The sequence below is a fragment of the Corvus kubaryi genome, unplaced genomic scaffold (genome assembly GCF_017639235.1).
Source record: "Corvus kubaryi isolate FWS band 111438036 unplaced genomic scaffold, C.kubaryi_AGA036_p1.0 37135, whole genome shotgun sequence".
In the NCBI taxonomy this organism is placed as follows: domain Eukaryota; kingdom Metazoa; phylum Chordata; class Aves; order Passeriformes; family Corvidae; genus Corvus; species Corvus kubaryi.
In genome coordinates, this window is record NW_024581035.1 from 332773 (window position 1) to 352198 (window position 19426).

A 19426-nucleotide genomic window follows, 5' to 3' on the forward strand; every position below is an offset into this window, starting at 1 on the left:
GCCTGCGTGGTCTATGACTCAAGACCTTTGAGTCATCCTGGCTTCTTGGGATCAGCCAAAGGATTTTAGGGCATTATGCTCCTTATTCCTGAAGCAGCGATTTGGGATTTTTGAGATTAATGCAGATTTTTCCTTTGATCGCTATTTACTCCTTCAGTCCCTATTTTCTCCTTCCTGTGGTGCTGGAAGTGCAGATCCAGACATGAGCCTCCCCTGCCCTGGCTGTACCTACAGGCATGCAGCTGGATTTTCCAGAGGCTCCTCCTAAGCGTTTCCAGCCCTGTGTGGGGATCCGGTCATTGTGCTGGCTGTCATCTTTGCTCTGGCGGATAAGGGAAAGTGTTTAAACTCTGTCACCGTAATAGGATTACGCTTTTAAACCCTGAATGATTCCAGCTCCAGAGCAGCATTTTGAGATCAGATTTGGATTCCCACGGCTTTTGATTATTTTGGGAAGCTGGGGAGCGATGCTGCGATTCACCCTGCTAATTGTGGTGCGGCGCACATGGTGCAGGCCCCACGCCTGGAAGGGGGGAGTTTTGGCTTTCCCAGGGAGTCTGCAGCCAAAAAACCCCCTCTGTGAGCTGTCAGGTGGGTCAGCACCTCCAGGGTGGTTCCTGTCTGTGGGCGATGGTGTGGTGGACCCCAGGAGCTCCCCCAGCAGTGGGAATTCCCGATGAAGCTGTGCCAGGCCGGTTTGGCTTCCAGCAGCTGGCTCGTGTCTGAAAGTACCTCCAGCACTCCTCCAGCATTTAGTAACACCTAGTATTTAAAGCTGGCAATTGCTCCTGTGCTCCAGGCCCTGCAGGAGTACCCCTTGTGACAGGGTATCCAATCCCTGTGCCACTGAATTCTCTTGGATGAGGACTCGTTCTTCATGCTGCTGCCAATTTTCTCCTACTCTCACTTGCTAAAATAATACATGGTAGTCGCGTCTTAAATTAGACACAAGCTTAACCCTCTGACAAAGTTCATGAAACCTGTGTGCTGTGAGGAGAGACTGGAAGCAATGTGCTTTTCTATTTGGGAAATGCCACAGGTGTCAGGTTGGTCAGCTGGATTTTGCATGGCAATTCATAGGATCATGGACTGGTTTGGCTTGGAAGGGACCCTAAAGAGCATCTCATGGGCTTGGTTTTCCTGAGACGGTTTGCTAGGAACCCAGACTTTCTTTTCCATAGACAAAATTCTGTCTCCAAAGAAGTGCCTTCTCCTTTGGGGATGTGTTACTCATTTCCTGTTCCCCATTTTCTATAATTTGTCACTGGCTTTACGGTCTCCTCTCCATCGACACATCTCTGAGTGCAGTGATGCTTCTCAGCGGTGCAGCAAATGCGGTGACTGGGCCAAACTGGATCTCCAAGCTTTCCCCTCAGGTGTCAGAAGACGCTTCCCTGCAGTGCTCAGCCCCTGCTTTATGGGAAAGCCCGCTGTAATCCGGACACACAGAACTGCAGAGTTTTCCTCTGCCCAGGAGGATGGGTGGCTGCCCCATAATTCAGCTCTTCCATCAGAAAAACAACAAAGCAGCGAAGGAATAAATCATTAAGGCCATTAATCAACAGGTAGCAAACAGAAAAGGCAGCCAAAATGAAAGGGAATGATCTGTGGGCTAAACAGTTGTTTTAAACGCGCACAAAGCTCTGTAATTGAAGGTGCAAGAGCACAAAACCTAACGCTGGAAGGAAACCAGAAAATGGATGTACTTAAGGTTGGGCACTCATGAAAGCAGTTTTATTGCACATTACCAAATTTTATAATGTCTTCATTGTGTCACTGTTAAAAGTCCAGAATGATTATTCTTTAATGTGTAAAATAAAAATGTGTTTAATGTGCCAGTATTAAATAGGTCCATGGCAAAGTCAAGTCTGTGAAGGATATTTCTACTTTAGCACTCAATATTTTGTCAAATAATGTTTTATGGAAAAAACCCACACAGAGTGGGCTGTTGGTAAATGCTTCCAGAGCATAATTCCCTCAGAGCTCGATTCTCCAAGGTGGTCTTTGTGAAGGGGGGCAAAAATGAGTTTCTCATTTACGAAGGAATGTGGATGGAAGCAGCTTGGACATGTCCCCGTGCTGGTGTGTCAGCACCTGCCTGTGGAGGGAAGGGGGAGGAACTGCCCAGCCTGTGCTTTTGACAGTTTCTAAGAGCTGGAGTTGTCAGACAAGCCGGAGCTGTAAAAGCAGTGAAGTCTTTGTGTAAATTTTCTAAGCACAGCTGAGATTTCCAAGAGGACACACAATTCGCCTTCTTAAGGATTTCCCTATAAACATGCATTCTAATTTACAGAATTTTCCTGATTCCTGCCTCTGTTCTAAGCCCACTCATTGACCCACCTTGCACAATTCACCTCGTTGCTTGATTAGTGGTTGGCTCTGTTCTGTGAGCGTGCCAAGCCTTAAGTAAAAGCACTTGGGGTTTATGAAAATATGGAGCTATTTGGGAAAAAAGGATCTCCAGCACTACAGGAATGGTGATTTAGGATCCACACTAAAACCTTCAGCTGCCGAGCAGGCTCCTGTGTAGTAAAATCTCTCTGTTCTACAGATGTTTTGCACACCAGAGCCAGAACACTGCTGCAGGATGTCACCAGTGTAAAACACATCTGTCAAAATGTTGTGTCTCGGCTTGTCCCACGTGGGAGGGGAAAAAAATTGCTTGTCATGAGATGGGCTTTAGAAAGAATGTGACAACGTGGTCTGTGTTAAAGCCCTGACACGACACCTTCCCACAGTAATCCAGGCAAGCCTCCAAATGTTTCTTCTTCTGCCACATTTCTAACACGGAGGGAAATAAAAGAAGTGGCATCCTGGGTGTGCATCTGACCTTTGGAGAAATGAGTTTTAGTGTTGTGCCGAGGTCTTGTCCATTCTGATTGTCCTGGCTGCTTTGGATTGCCTCCCTGTACCTGCCTAAGCTTTCGTCCCGAGGTATGGGATCATATCTTTTAAGAAGATTGAAGGGAATTAAGTCTCCAGGCTCAACTCTCCTTTTCCAAGCTGCTGACAAATTTTAGTGTGTTCTGTGTGGCAGTTACTGGAAATAGCTGAAGTCTGCAGAGGGTGAGCCAGGATCCATAAAAATGTTCTTCCTACTTAGGATGACAATTTATAATTTAACTGCAGCTCCCAACCTAATGACGGCAGATTTACACGCGGTGCCATCCAGCTCTGCCGTGCTTTATGACTGAGGAGCTTCCCTGCCTGGCTTCTGGGCATTGGAACAGTGGGAAAACTGTGGGAATAATGCAGGAAAACCACATCAAGGAGATCCTCAGCACGCTCCTAGAACACGTTGTCTTAATTAACTGCGATAACTTAAAAGTAATTGAAGCATGTATGGTCTAGGAAATGAAGGGTGCTGCTTGCTTGGGAGATCTGCAGTTTTCCTCTCTGGAAGCAAGGAGCAGAAGTTAGCCAAGGAAGAAAGTCGGTTGGGATTGGAATTTGCAGGTGAATGAATAGATGTTGATGATGAGAAGTAGCCCCAAGGAGTGTGGGTGAGCAGGGTAGCATGGAGGGGAAGCAGGCTACAGTACTTCATGTAGGAAGAGAGAAAACCCAAAATCTAAGAAAGAAAACTTTCTCCTAAAACAAAAAGGTACTCAAAAGGTGATTTTGTGCTTTTTTTTTTTTTTTTAGATGAGATTGCTTATGAAATTTTAAACGCTTCACGTTGCAGAACAATTTCTCTTTGCTTACTTGGTATGATTACACAAAGCTCTGCAGGAAGATGTGCTGCAGCTACAATGTCATTAAATAACATTTTCTGTTGGTGGGTTTATTCTCTCCTTCACCAGAATATTTAATTGTCACCGATGCTGATGGGAATTGTGTGCCTTTGGAGAGCATGCAGATTTAATACGGAGATGATTCCCCAGCCAAGGCAAACGCAGTGAAGCACACACACACAGAATTAAAGAAAAACCCTGTAAATAAATATCTGCCTCAGAGCAAGTTCTGTAAAAACTCATCCCCTCGTACATCCAGCTCTTCCTTGAAGCTCAGCTCATCCTCTGAAGGGAAGCTAAATTACCCAACAGGGGATGTGTGTTACAGATAAGTTCTGCAAGGCAGCAGAACATTCACCAGACTCTGAGAAGTAGCAAGTACAAAGTCAATTGAATGGCATGCAATTATCTCTCAAATTATAAACCACACTTCTCAACCCCCACAGCATTTTATGGAATCGCAACTTAGATTGAGAAATCCCACTCCACCCACTGCTGACCTTCCCCTGGCTGAAAATAACCTCTGCAAAAACCCCAGGATGAGTCTAACTACCAGCCCATAAACCTAGCTGACCTTCTGTGATGGAGACAGATTTGTGTATTAACATGTCACGTTCCCATTCCCAAAGAAATAGGAGCACTATAAAGCTGGCCCGTGTTTGCTTTGAGTGAGCTGCAGCAGGACAAACAGCTTTGCAAACCCAAAGTGGCAGATATGGCTTTATTGAGATATTTTAAACATTTTTCTCCCCACCCAGCAGCTGTAGCCAACTGAAATGCAAATATCAATCTGGTTTCCTGGGAAGTCTTTAATTCCTCATGAGCGGAAATAGGAGTAAAAATTATATGCAGAATTCATTTCTGCCATTCTATAAATCAGTTTCTGACTGGGATTTGGATATTTACAGGCCTGACAAAGAGCTCTCCTCTCCTCTCCTCTCCTCTCCTCTCCTCTCCTCTCCTCTGTAGAAAAAGCTCTTTACACAAACACATCACCTCAAAAGTTTGTTTGGTACTTTCAGGTTTCCAGGTTCTGGGATGGAATAGTCTGATTAATGAATTTTGTGGAAGTAATAAATTTTTGGAAGAACTCTGCTATTGTTTTACTAAATAAGTCTGAGGCAGGAAACTTGCTTGGGCCTGGAAAGCCTGATGGAAAGCCAGTTGATTTTTAGTTTCTAAGGGCCTACAAGTTTTTTAGGTTTTTTTTTACAAACAGATTTAGACTCCTAAAATACTTTGAAAATTTTAGCTACCTTTGAAAATTTTGTCTACAAGCACCAGGCTGACGTGGAAGAAAAAGCCAAAACTTGTAGTGAGGTATCTGTAATGTCACTTCTAATTTGCTCAGTGACAAGCTCTAGCGAGGTGGAATTTGCTATTCTGTAAGGTTTGTAGAAAGAATCCCTGACTCTGATATGATTTAACCTCATTCTGACACAGATCATTAAAACAAATGAATATTTTATAATAAAAAGTAGAAGCACTATGATATTTTGGGGGGGGGGGGGGGTGGAATCTGTCTCGTACTTCTGAGTGCACAGTTTGAGGAATTTGCAATAGTTGGAATCAGGGCTTTTTAAGATTCCTCAAATGGAGCAGAGGGAATTTTTTTTTAATTAGGGCAAGAGCTTGCTTGGGGCTGCTGCATGTCCCACTCCTGTGGGGTGCAGGGAGGCAAAACTTTGGGAGGGCAGGCCCAGAAATGTGTGTGACAAACTCCGAAGTGTCACACTTGCCTGGATCCGTGTTCCCTGCTTGGGAGGAAGAGGAGGAGGAGGTCAGTGGCACTACCAGGAAACCCCACGTGGTCGGGGCCGCTGTGCTGAGGGCAGGTGGAAGCCTTGGGGAGATGCTGAGGCAGGAGGAGCTGGGAAGGTGCACGATTTGAAAGACATGGCAGAGGTTGTTGAAGAGCAGGGAGGGTTTGGCTCAGGAAATGGGAAAGAGGACTTAAGGAAAGAAGCAAAGCTCTCTGTAATACACCATCAGAAGTGTTTATTCTGCGGCAGTGAGAAGAACCGATATTCAGGCATGTGCACATCAGTTATTTGAAACAATTCCAGCAAATACAGCCCTTGACCTCCCACACCACCCCCCCCCAACAAAAATACTTGGAGTGATCAAAATTTATTTTGATTCCTTCTGCTTCAACAACAAGTATTTGTTCAACTGGATTTGCTGTTGTCACGTAAGAGGGGAGAGAAAAATTAAAAAAAAAAAAAGAGCTTGGGCAAGACAGTGAAGTTTTTCCTCAGCTCTATCAACAGGATGTCCTTTGTTCCGAAATACTACAGAAATCATAGGACGTCTCATAGAAGTTATCCAGTCACTGGAGCACTGGACACTTCAGCATCTGTGTCGCTTACAAATCCTTATTTCTTTTTGGCAGCTTTTCTAGATAGGAGAGTGATGGAGGAATCGAGTCCGTGGGAAGGTCCACACCTTTGCAGTCACACTAAAAGGATGAACTGGAAGGATAAAAAGAGAAATACAGTGTAAGAAATGTTGTCTGATGGGGAAATTCCTGTCCCATGACCATAGAGTTATGTAAAAAGAAACCCCAAACTCAGCCTTATTTAAGTACAATAAAATTAAGTACAATGACAGGTGGTCATTGCTGATCCATGTGCCTGTGCTGTGCCTGTTTGACACAGATGTCACACACTCATATTCCTGTTAGAAACATCAATTTTAAGCCCATTACAAACACAATTTGCTACTGACGGGAACTAAATGACTGGTTGATGTCTCCCTTTCTGGTGGCCCAGCAGAGGGGAAATGAGCACCCCACACCCCATTTATTGTAGGCTGATTGTTCAGGGGATGAGAGATCTCCCATCTCCCTGGCTCAGAACAGGGAGGGAAAGAAGTGGGGGGGAAGGAAGAGGAGAAAACACCCAGCTCCTGCTTTTGTATTCAGGGCACATCCCCACTGCCTTATTATCACATCAGAGAGCCTGGACCCATCAGCGCTTTCATTACGCAACCATTTCCTCCCCCAAGAATTTCTGATTCCGCCATTTTAATTTGTTTTGGGGACACTCGGCAGCCTGCTCCCCTATCAGAGAGGAAACTTGGTTTATTAGAAAACATCTCGGAGCAGTTAATCCCACAACTTTATTTTAGACCTTGAGAGGTCAATGCATAATTTAGAGGGTTTTGGATTCCGTTCTGATTGCTTCTCGCTCAGAGACAACCTCAATTATGCGAGCTCGGCTTTCCGAGGGCCACAGCCCTGCTTTAATCATCAAATCTGCTGCCATGGACCCTGACTCCTGTGCCTGCCCCACAGGGTCGCATCCCCAGTGTGGCGAGGCTCCTGGAATCCACATTTCCAGGGGAATGGGAGCAAACTGCAGCTGCAGCCCCCCTGCTGTGTAAAACGCCTACTGATTTCCAGCCTGCAGCACGTGAAGGATGGGAATCCTGTGGCTTACAACCAGGAAAGAAGGACCAGCATGATCTTTCCCAGCCACAGCCCTCTCGCCATGAATAATTGTTTCATTTTTGCTGCCTTTGTTTTGCTGGTCTGTAAGAATCCCAGCAACTGTGTGGTCAGCGACATAAAAAGGCATAAAAGCAACGGAGATCATTTACAGACAGTTCACAAAGGCTCCTCTGTCACACGGTGGTCCAGGGAAATTCCGTGCTGATGGGTCCTGTTACAAGTGGAGGGAATGAAACTTGGAAATACTGTTATTTCATCTTTATGACACATAATGAAGTCAATTCAAATGTCACTTTTCAATAGAACACGAGATCTCTCGGAAATGTGAGGCCCATTCAAACTCAAAAAGTAACAGTGAGGTGTAAAAATACCCGGTGTATTTTCAGGACATGGTGCCATTACAGAGCTGAGAGCTGGAGAGACAGACTTCTTTCTAAATGAAAAGCTAAGAACAAGAAATAATTTTCTGGATTTTATAGTGTTTGTCTCATTTCCTTGAAACACTCCTGAAACCACTGTCATGTTTGTTTAGCTTTTAATCAAGAAGATAGGCAGTCCTCTTTTAATTAAAGCTGAGCCAATTCTAATGCATTTTAACAGCTATAATTCTATCAAGTGGCCGACTTAGATATTCTTCTCTGACCAAGCCTTACTTATCCAAAGCCCTCCTTACTGCAGCCATCTGTGCTGTTATCAGTGCTATAAGATAAGGGGGTGTGAGTTTGTATGTTACACACAAGTACATGTATTTGCCACTTCCAGATTTTGAGGAACGACCTCCATACAGGACAAACAACGAGTTGCTGCCCAGCCTTGCTGACCTTGCTCCCCCAGCTCTGAGAACCAAGAACAGTTCATATAACATTTTTGGTAAAAAGCCCTTTCATTTCCCTGTGGGCACAAAAAGCAGGCATTTAAGACTAAGTGTGTGTCTGATCTAGAGATACACCAGGTAGATATTTGGGAATGAAGATATATATATGTCATACATGTATATGGGATATACAATGGCTGTGTTTGTCCCTTCAACTCCATAAAAGCCTACAGAAAGAGTTTGTGCTTCAGCAGACTGTAGTTTGTGTCCAAAGCATTAAAAAAAAGGTCATTCAAGTAATTTTTCTGCAACAGCTTGCAGACTGAGACCCTAAATGACTCATCCAGTGTCTGAAGGCTTCAGAGCAACAACACTGCTTCGCAGATAGAAACAAAACTGTCAATATTAGGCTATTGGCAGTGCCCTGTTTTCATGGCCTGCCTGGAATTTAAAAGGATTTGAAAACAAATGTGGAAAAAGCCCAGCGGATGACCAACCTCCCAGTCCAGTGAGAGATGTTCCCATCCTTTGCCCGTGTCCTGACAGACTGCAATTTGTCAATCCGAGGTCAATCCGTCCTACACACAGTTTCTGGTACTTCCTGGCGAAGGGAGGAGCGACGCTACGCACGGATCCTGGTCTGGATAAAGGGGGATGCCACGTAGCTCCGTGGTCTTTCCTGGGAGCTGACAAAAGGGGTCGACACTACTCCACTGTCAGCACGTGCATACGAACAGTTGTCGGATTTGGGGTTTTTTTCTTCTCTTATGGTTTGTTGGTTTGCTGGGAAGAGCGGTGTCCATGAGGTCCTGTCCTGACGATCCCGAGTGAGCCGGAGGAGCGGGGGGTCTGAGGGGCAGGAATGGGCCTGGCCGGGGTCCCCGCCGGTGCTACCTGACCTTCTGCAGCTCCTGCCTCAGCCACGAGGGCAGGGGCTGCCCCAGCCTGTGCAGCAGCTTGGACAGCTCCACGTTGTGGTCTCTGTAGTAGCTCGACAGAAATGCTCGAGACTGGGAAGGGGGAAAAACAAACCAGGATCAGGGTTAAAGGAAACCCACCCGGCGGGCATTTCTGCACTGAGCATCTGAGCCCCACAGAGGGCGCTCACAGGGGCACTTAATCCCCTCTCTTTCAAAGCTCAAGTTTCTGATTTTTTGAAGTATCAACCCAGTGAAAATACAACAAATAATAAAAATAAAAAGTGCGTTTATTTAGGGTCAATATTAAAACTGCTCCCATAAATTTCTGAAAAGCCCTTACCTCTTGGTCCATTGGTGGGTATTTCCGACCTTTGCTTTTCCCCAGGCACTTTGTTTTCCCTCCTTCCAATAACTGGCACCAGAAGCCTTTCTGAGGGTCAAACCTATAGAGGATCACATCTTTTAAAAGACCTTGCTACAGAAACATCTCCTGGCTACTGAGACATCAGTGTTAGCCAACAATTATTGCTGCACACATCTCTCGAGATGACTGGAATTCTGAGGACAGAGTGGGAAACAGCTTTCCTCTCCTGTGTGAACTCTGGGGATTCATTTTTCTCCCACAAATCTGCCTTGGAAGTAGCTCAAGGCAGGAAGCTTTTCCCATTGTGCTCTACCTGCACTGGCTAATGTTTGTTCTACTTGTCCAGCACACGGGGTGAAGTGTTGATCTGCAGGCCTCCTAAGGAAGCGCTGGTTGGGTGCTGATGATTTAACCCGCCTGAGAAGTTGGCTGCTCCCTATCACTGCATCTAAATACCATTTTCGTTCCTAAGATGGCATTGTAGCATAAACACTGTCTTAGCAGCCTTATCTGAAGCATGCAATTTGATTGTGATGTCTGAAATGCAGAGATAGAGGAGGTTTAGATTAAGGCTTGGAAACACACACTCACTGAGGAATGAACAGCACGTGGCGTTAAGTTTGGAATTTATTGCTGTGGGACTTGCAGCAGGCATAAAACATCCAAACGCTGCACATTCCTGCTGCTCAGCAGATGTTTGAAAAAGATGAAGGATAATGGGCCAGGACATGGAGTTAATTAGTTACACAGCACCTCTCTGCCCCGGCTCTGTCCGTACAACACGGATGCACCTGCAATTTGCTGCTGTACAGAAGTGAACGAATTCCAGGAGAAGGGTGAACCTTCTTCATGGATTTTTTCTTGCCCAGCCTATTAATGCAGGCCTGACCTTTGTTTCCTAAATTGTCTCTGTAGCTGTATCAATTAAAAACAAATAAATCATTGATTAAATGGGTATATTGATGATAGATTCATTTCTGCTTTGGCCTTTCCCATCTGCTCCATGCATGGTGAAGTGCTTTAGCTGCCTTGCATTAATTTCCCAGGAGGAGCAGCAGTATCGTGTGCTGGGTAAAAGGGAAACTGCAAAACTATGCCCCAAACAATATTTCTGTCTCAGAAGGAGCTTGTTGAATATTATGAAAAGGATGTGCAAATTTGGGAAGGGGAAAAGAGGGTGAGACAGCTCAGGATGAATTCAACCCCCTGCATTCAGAAATCACAGAACTCTCAGGGCTTCTGTGAACGTAATTGGGCACAGTGGAAGTATTTATTTAAAAATAGTGATAGCCCTAAGGCTAAAGTTACAGGGGAGCGTTTTAGAGCTGTCAGCAGAAACCTTTCGAGGCCTGGTTGTCTTCCCATCCCTGCAGACTAAGCCTGGGGGAGAAGCAGGGTTTTGGGAAGGCAGTACCTGATGCCACAGGCAGGGAACGCCTGCGAGGGAAGAGCCAAGCAATGCCACCACGAGAATTTTTCTCTTGTTCTCTGACAGAATGTAGCAGCCCTCCAAGGGAAAACATTTTCCTAAGCACACTCCTCTAATCTTGTGTTCTCCTCGAGCCCTGCCTCTCCCGCCTCTGGGTCCCCTCTGCTCCCCTCCCATGGCTCTGGATAGCGCCTCCCTTCTGCCTCGGTCGATTTTACTCCCCTGCAAGACTTTCACATAATTACTCAGGGTGATGGACTTGTTGCTCAGTGCTGTTCACAGGACTGGGTCCTCAGGCTGCTTCCTGACACCTTTAAAGATGTGCGGTGTGCACTTGTTAGGCAGTAATGACTAGGAACAATCCTATGCAATCTTTTCCCCTTGGACAAAAAGCAGCTACATACTTTAATGCATTTTTCCCTTCCATCCCAAATCCATGCAGAAGTGTGTGCTTCCATAGCCCATTTGCATTCTTGATGCCTCTAAACAGGGAGTGCATAATTTTATGGATCTGTTTACAATCCATTTTTCCTGTCCAAACCAGTAGAGAGGCCAAATTTCTTCCTGCTGTGCGACTCCACTGACTTTAATTTAGTTCCAGAAAGGAAGATGTATGTCTGTGGGTGTGTATTTTAAAAACCCAGCAGAAGGCACTGCAGATGTGCAATTGTGAGTTGTTCAAACATCAGTAGCTCAGCTCTGTGCTCAGACTCCTCCTCTCTTCCATCCGCTTAGGAAACCAGTGACTTAAAAAATTGCATTCTGAAATCCAAAATATTTCCTCTAGAAAAAGGTTTTGGCAGACCAACTTTCTTAAGCACTGAAGTCTTACTTTGAACCCACGATATAAATAAGCTGAACCCTCCCAGGAGAGGAAACATTAAATGGTAATTGTGAGCAGAGAGGAGCAGTGTGGGGCAGCTGGAAAGTCCATGGTTGTGTTTTCCCTCAGGACCAGCCTGCAGGGAAGGTGAAGTAGAGGCTCTTCTGCTTCCCACTGCATGTGCTGGCTCATGCTCTCTGCTTGCACAGGGGACTTGGAAAAGCCTCAGCTGCAGTGCCAGGCTTCCCAGCCCACAGATATCCCAGGGCTGGAGCTGTAAGGAGATGATGCACCTCACACAATGCTCAGGGCAAAAGCTTCTTACAATTTTCTGCTGGACTAAGAGGGGAGAGGGGAATTCAGCCCACTCCTGCCCCTGCAGGAGTCTCAACCGTACATGGAAATCCAGACAGGAAATGGGATTAGGGAACGAGTGCTTCTAACCCAACCTCTGCCATCAGGCTCCTATGGGAATGATAAAAACACTTAAGCCAGACTTTCCACACCTGACACTCAGCGGGCTTCAGCTCCTGGAGACAGAGGGAAGAGAACCCCAAGCTTTTCAAAATTATCATTGTCCTGATGTGTCATCTGTTTGTAATTAATAATCAAGGAATCCTGGTGGGAGGGGATGTAGCCTGGGATCCCACAGGGCAGACACAAGAGGAATACACTCACGTTAGGGCTTCGGAGTAATTATAATGAGGAGACACTCCCAGAAACTTCTGCACTTCATCCATCACAGTAGCAGGGTCACTTCTCAGCTGCTGTCCATCAATAATGAGCAACTGCAGGGGTAAATATGGCACTTTCTTGGAAACAGGACCAAGGTTAACAAAGTAATGGCATTATTTCACTTCTGTGGCAACCTGGATTTAAATTAGCACATGACTTTGTACAGTGCTAATAACACTCATATGGGTGAACTTCTTAGGTTCACTTTTTACTTCATTGAGTTGAATTTGCATAGGTGGGCACCTTGTAACTCTGTGTGGGCACCTTGTTCATGTGCAGGAGTTAAACCTCCCAAGCCAAACCTGAGTCTCAGAGAATTCTGAGAAAAAGAGATAAGGAAAGAATGTAAAATATTGTTGCGGTTTATGATGTGTCTGTGGAAAATCTTGAGGAGAGAGGGCAGCAGCCCCAGGTGAGGGCAGAGAAGGAGCCCAGGGAACAGCGCATGGGATGCTCAGCACACTTTGCATGCTCAGAATTTGCCAGGACATCCTCATCTCCTTTGGAGGACTAAGTTGAGATGAGGTGGGCAATGAGGAGATGTGGCCTGTTTGCTCCCAGGGCAATACTGCCCTTGCTGCAAGCTCAGCCGCTCTGGGCAGGACTCCCACCCCATTTATGAAAGAGTAGAAAGGCCAGAGGTGAAAGAAGGAAGTAAATGACTAACTGAGATTTTCTCCCTTCTCCTGGAAAAGGGATTGACCTGCTTGTCCTCTCTGTAGGACAGCTGAGGCTGTATAAAAAGAAAAAAGGAGGAGTGCAAGAAGACAGAGCTTCTAGTTCTTTTTTTCCCCTGGATCCATGACAAAGCAGGCAACACTCAGCTCTGCCTCCTTTCAGCAAAATTCTGTCCCACACAGAGCAGTCTCTGGGGATCCTTGTTCCTTTGCTCACTTATTATACAGCCTTTTACAACTTTTTCTTACAGTAGGTACAGATATGAACTGACCTGTGACCATGTCCTTGCATAAAGAGTGCCCATGCATGTACTTTATGGTACTAAAATGTTTGCTTTGGGTTATTTTAGTATTATTACTTTAGCAATGGAAATCTTCTTTAGGTCTATGTGTTTGGGTATATTTTTCATGGGAAAGGTTATAAAGAACAATTCAATAAAATATCTGAAAGAAGAGGGGGCAAAAGAAGGAATCTACGCTCTAGCCCTGAGAAAGGCCAATTCCACAACAGGATCAAATAAATGTGACGCTTTCTATGATAGGGACCGAGTGGGAAGCAGGATGAAATTTCTTTTTAGAAAAAGCCCTGGAATTTTCTAAAGGAATTCTTCAGACCTTCCCACAATGTCTCATGCTGCAGCTGCAGGCTTCTTGGGCCACAGCCTGGCCATTACCTGTGAGGCAGGGAAGTGTGTGAGCCACCTCTCGATGTGCAGCGCGTACCAGCCGGGGGTCAGGCACCGCCTCTGCAGCGCCCGGATCTCCGACGGCGCCCAGAGGCTGGACGTGATCACTTCATAAAAGTTGAACTTCAGGGCAGCCGGGTCCTCGTGGGAGCGCTGGTGCTGGTGGGAGATATTGAAATACGTTTCACAAGGACGCTGAAGATTAAGCCTTAAATCTTCCGGGAGCTGCCAGGAGGGCTGTGCCGGCAGCCCTCGGCTCCCCCTCAGTGCCACCTCTGCCAGGTAGGAGGGGGATGGGGGCCAAGGAAGCAGGGTGGGGACACCATTCAGTCAAGGCTCTCCCTGGGGAGTGAGGAGCCATTGTTTTGCTACTTTGCCTTGGCAGTCGTAAAGGTGCCAATGAGATATTACAAGGGTGCAAACTGCAGCCCCTGGCCGTGTTTTATTCCTTGCAGAACTTCCTGGCAGCATCAGAAATGATGTATTTCATGCTTATTCCAGCATTATTAATCTGTATCTATTTTAACACTGCATTTAGTGTTTCCCTTATGTGTACGCCTACGCCAGATTCCACAAGCATGCTTATACATTTCTCTAAAAATAGAGGTTTTAAATAGTGCCGATTTTGTTGCAGATGGGTGTGGGCTCAGTAAAAGGCAAGGAAGAGTTTCCAGGGGAAAGTTTCCAGGGGAAAACAACAGCCTTGCTTTTATTTCCAAGGAGAGAAAAAAGCCAGCGTCTCCAGACACAGCTCTTCGGAGCTCCTTGGAAACGGCTGGAGACGCTGGGTCCATTTGTGCACCCCTGCACATTGCTGAGCTTACACACTCGAGGAAGGGATGTGGTGCCAGACCCTCAGCATCAGGAGCTCTGATTCCCTGGCTGGGCCACGCTCCTTCTCCCTGTGTAGGTCCCTGGGTGAGGAGCACTGCTCTCCCTTTCTGCCCTGTCAGCTGTAATTGAGATTAAACTGTTTGTTTACAGCTGGTGGCAGCTCTGCGCTGGGAAGTTTCATCATTTCTGACACAGGTGTCACAGGTGCCAACTGCAAAAACTGGCATCCAGCATCCTCCTGCTTCCACACAGTGCCAGCGCTGTGCAGTAGCTCCCACTTCTTGCTCAAGGACACAGAATCCCACTGATGCTGGCCATCATCCCCTGCAACTGGTCCCACTGTCCATTCCTAGAGGCAAAGGCCGTACCTGGTACCAGGAATAGGCGCGGTCGGACGGGTCGATGAGGATGGTGATGATCTTGGCCTTGGGGATGAGGGAAGCAGCTCTCTTGGGAGCTTCCTCAGAATGGAAATAATTGGCACTTTTCTCAAAGAGGAGGTCGGTGGTGATGTTGGAAGGAGTGGGGAAGAAATCCATGTACCTTGGAGGGGAAGAGACTTGTTAGAATTAGCAGCAGCACAAAAGGGTCATGTCCCCGTGCTTCCCATTTTCATGGTGGGTGAAAAGGTGAATTTTCAGACATAATTCTCAAGAAGCAAAATTGAATTTCTCAGCTCAGCCCAGACTGGAATAATGGGAATGCATCTTGGCTCTTAGGTGGTGCTGGTAATAGCTAAAGCCCTCATGAAGTCTGGTAATTAGGTTTTTCCTGAGATGGATGGGATTTTTGCTAATAACTTCAGTGTCAAAGGGATATCTTTCACCAGTTTGGAGTGAGTTCAGTTTTAGCTGCAGAAAAAAATGGGAAAAGCTTCAAAATGTCAACATTTAATGTCAACATTTAAATGTCAAACTGTTTAAATTTAACATTGTTGAAGTTCTTCATTTTGGAACTGACACATCTTTGCTTTTGGACACTTTCAGAATGCAAGATTTGAATTTTGGCTTTGAATGGTCTTTTCCATCTAAAATTGATTGGATGGATTCTCGTGAAGAGATGAATCAAACCTCACTTCATGAAAAGCCACTTTGGAAGGAACAGAGTGTAAGTCAGTGCTCCTACAGCGATGACAAGACAGAGATGTTATTCAGCATGAAGACAGAAATCATGACAGAGCTGTTGCATTCATTTGTGTGAAAACTCAGAAAATTCTTCCTGTAATATCTAAACAAAATTAGGGGCTTGATTACATGTCCCATCATTACCAATTAGATTCTCTTTCTGTCTGGTAATTCCAAGCATAACCAATTCATCCAGTAATTAAGGCGATGTCACACCTGCTCCTGGAATTGTTCCATTGTGATTTTCCATGTATTAAGAATGAACACCTTGGTTTTGTCATTCTTCTTACCAGTCAATTCCCTTGTGGTAGTTGTTGCCATTGAAGAATTGCACTTCCTCAAAAGTTTTTGGACTGGGGAGATTGCTGATAATGGAAGGATGCATAAGAAGGAATAAATAAAGGGCTGTTGTTCCTATGACAACAAAAAGAGATGCCATTAGGAAACAGAAAAAAAATAAAATACCTTTGACTTGGTAGAAACTTTTTTAAAGCTCTGCTTGTGCTTCTTACCTGTTTTCTGGGGTCCTATCACCAGGAATTTGGGTAGGTGGTCACAAGTTTTGTCTCTGGACCAAATATCCCTGTGTCGTTTATCATCACACGGGTTCTGAAGGAGAAAAGGTGGTTGTGCACATCACACTGGTGGGATCCTAAATCTTTGCAGGGTCTCAATGTTATGCTCTAATGCCAGAGCCCTACACTGAGTAGTAAAATCCCACAGTGTGTATATAATGGTTTTGAATGACTGAAGACTAGGTTCAGTCATTAGCAGAAACGGAAAAGAAAGCGGGAAAAAAAAGATTGAAACATTGATTTAATCACGTTTCCATTTGAGGTTAAAATGGAAACCTCTGAATAGCTTCGAGGCATTACTTTTTGAGCTGTCAGAATGGTTTCAGATGCACGGGGCTTAGTGCCAATTTTAATTTACGTGAGAACGCAAAAGGGAAGGGCAAAAGGGAAGGACAAAAGAGAAATGCGGGATATTATTCATCTCCTTATCTTTCTACTACCTGTGAATGCAAAATAAAAACCTGTGAACAAAAGGCCCTGCAGAAGAGGTTGGGACTGGCTTCTCTTTAAAGCAGTTATCGTACAGATGCTGCTTTTGCATAGTGTTGACTGGTAACAGAGGATGCACTTTGCTGGTGAATAAAATTAACGAAATATAATGGAGGAAATCGTTAACTGATGGGAATTGCTGCAGCTCAGTGGAAATATTATAGATTTATACTTCCTTTGTAGCTGGGCCAAAAATAACAGGGGAAAATTTCTGCACCTTTTTGCCAGTGTAAACCCTAAATAACTGCACAGGTTTCCTTGGTGCCACCCTGGATTTATGCCTGTGTAGCCAAAAGCACAGTGTGGCTCATGGTATTCCAGTTAAGAGAAGAGCCCGGTACGTGTAAGCATGAAATTACATTGTTGAGATCACATTCCCATTCATAAAATAGGCTTTTTAGGGGAAAATATGCTTATTCCAATGAGCAGCTGGAGGAGGAAGAGGATGTGATTTTACCTGCCAGATAGGGTCTGTCTGCTCGGGGAAGAGCTCGAAGTACTTCTGAGCCAGCTGCACCGGGGGCAGTGTCTGCAGTTTCAGGTTTGTGGAGCTCTTGACAAAGCTGGCAAGGTTGGCAAAGGTGTACAGGCCCAGGCGGTCGTTCCCGTAGTTGGACAGGTGGGTCATGAAGATGCTGATCTGGGGACAAGAGGAGCCTTTCAGGCATGGCACACCAAAATTTTGATATGCTGTCTCTCCCCAGTGCTGGCTGGCTTGCTTAGAATAGCATGGCTGTAAGTAGGGGAATAAGTTCTGACACAGGAAAACTCCCAGGCTTTGGGAATGATGGTGTCTCACCTAAGTACGTCTTTTTTTTTTTTTCTCCTTAAAGCTGAAATAACTTCTGTCTTTTTATCAACCTTTACATGGCCACTGCTTTGTAGATCTCATGATTTACTTCAGAGGGATAAAGAGAGTTTATAACAAAAATGTGACAAATATATTTTGCAGCATTTTCTTTCCACGAGGTGATTAAACTCAGTTTTGCGGCTGGTTTACCTGTAGATTGTCATTATTTACTTTTATGAAGATGTCATCAAACTGAATGTTGTCACTTGGCTGTTTTAGTCAGTGCATTGGCCTGAGACAGGGTGGACTGATAGTGGAATTTGATTACAGCTGCAGGGAGGGCTGGGGGTGTAAACCAGGCAGATTTGGGGGACTGAAGCACCTCCTTCTGAAGAAATTAGCTATCAACAGTGAGGACACCTAAGTGCCAGGGAAATGGTTTGCTTTGCAGAGAGCTGGCTGTGGCCAGGTGAGCCTCACTTCGGATGATTAGGAATGGGAAGGAGATTGTAAAGTCATGTGCAGGCAGCAGGGAAGAGGTTGCAGGAGAGCACGTGCATCTTCCTCCTTTGAAAGCTGCTACAGGAGTCATGTTTAGGTCAGTGAATTTTGATTTTTTTAAACTCAAAATTAATTGAATTAATGTGTCTGGAGGGCAGCTGAATGTAGTTTGAGTGACACCTTGCACAACCCGGGCATGGGGGACAGTGTTCCGGCAGCACGCCTTTGGAGCCTGGAGTGTGGCTTAGATAGGCTGGAGATAAGCTCTAAAATACCTCTGTGTGTGTCTCAGGAAGGTTGTTAGCACTGATCTACCTGGAGAGAGAGCTTTCCCTCCAGCAGGCTCCTGCTCTGTTGTCCCTAGCACACCATGGGATAAGAAGCCACTAGCTTCCAGCCCTCACCCTCTTGCTGTGCTGAGGTGGTGCTTCTTTAAACATCAGCCCCCGATGTTTGAAAACACATCCATTAGCTTGTTAAATTATTAACAAGGCTTTTAGTACTTTTGAAAGGGGGAGACAGATGGAGCTTAGGAGAAAGTGTCCCTCATGGCCCTTCTGCAGTGGGTTTGCATTGTGCACGTTTCATGCCACAAAAAGTAATTTATTCTTCACTTTTATTTTGCTCTGGGCTTCTGCTGAGCAGAGATTGGAAACTGCACAAGTTCTTTTTTTCTGTGGATTGATTTGGTGGATTCCAGTGCCTGTGCATTTTATGACCCCAAGTATTTGACATAAACGGAGTGAATCTTAAAATTACCCTAAACTTGGTGCATGTCTCTATGTACTACCCCAGAAACTTACAAGAAAGGTAATAAATCATTCTCTCCTCACAAAAAAAAACTCAGCCAACACAAACAGAACCTTCCTAGTTTCAACCAGTTCAACTCCTGTAAATGTGAAAAGTTCTTGCTGCAAACTGTTTTAAAGTGATGAAAAGGAAAAGACTTGTAGGAAATGTCGGTGGAGAATATCACCTCGTCTCTGGAGCGTTTGTTTGAGAAGTGCTAAAGGGTCTGCCAATGACATTTAATATTATTGCAGCAAATGAAGTAAGCAAGTAAATCTGTGTGCTCTTTGTGCTTTGTTTACACTTGAAAATGGATGAGATTGTTTTTAATGTTAAAATTTACTTGTAGGAGATGAGTATTAGCTTATTTTAGGAGTTTCATTAGGCTGCAAACCAATTTAAAAGATCCAATTAATCACTCTTTATGGAGTCAAAAGATCTCGGACATCTCTCTTGGCTTCTTTTGCCCTGTTGGTCTTTTTGGAAGTGAAAAAAACCCAGATATGATGCGTTATTCATGGAATAAAACTGTATTTAGTTCTTTGCCTTCTACCTCCAAGTCACTTGAGACTAAAGGCAATAGGTTTTAACTGTTCATACTTAGAGCATGGATGATATCAGATTGCTTGTAAACTAATGGCAGGCCCATCACACCATTTCACTATTTGGTTCTTGTTCCTAGGGCTACTTA

At 45.1% G+C, this 19426-nt stretch overlaps 1 protein-coding gene and 1 long non-coding RNA gene across 6 annotated transcripts in view; one reads left to right on the forward strand and one right to left on the reverse strand.

Annotated features, from left to right (window-relative positions):
• Positions 1 to 6358, forward strand: part of LOC121661322 — a 30004-nt gene extending 23646 nt beyond the window's left edge. For all 5 annotated transcript variants that reach the window (XR_006014913.1, XR_006014917.1, XR_006014914.1 and 2 more), the window contains one exon: positions 6127 to 6358. This is a non-coding gene — a long non-coding RNA (uncharacterized LOC121661322). The remainder of the gene's footprint in view (positions 1 to 6126) is intronic.
• Positions 5713 to 19426, reverse strand: part of LOC121661321 (bifunctional heparan sulfate N-deacetylase/N-sulfotransferase 4) — a 70397-nt gene continuing 56683 nt past the window's right edge. The window contains exons 7-15 of the mRNA XM_042021361.1: positions 17113 to 17295; positions 16104 to 16200; positions 15882 to 16005; positions 14836 to 15010; positions 13622 to 13792; positions 12214 to 12323; positions 9260 to 9362; positions 8497 to 9009; positions 5713 to 6205 (exon numbers count right to left, since the gene is read on the reverse strand). Coding sequence (XP_041877295.1) covers positions 8890 to 9009; positions 9260 to 9362; positions 12214 to 12323; positions 13622 to 13792; positions 14836 to 15010; positions 15882 to 16005; positions 16104 to 16200; positions 17113 to 17295 — 1083 coding nt within the window. The 3' untranslated portion in view covers positions 5713 to 6205; positions 8497 to 8889. The remainder of the gene's footprint in view (positions 6206 to 8496; positions 9010 to 9259; positions 9363 to 12213; positions 12324 to 13621; positions 13793 to 14835; positions 15011 to 15881; positions 16006 to 16103; positions 16201 to 17112; positions 17296 to 19426) is intronic.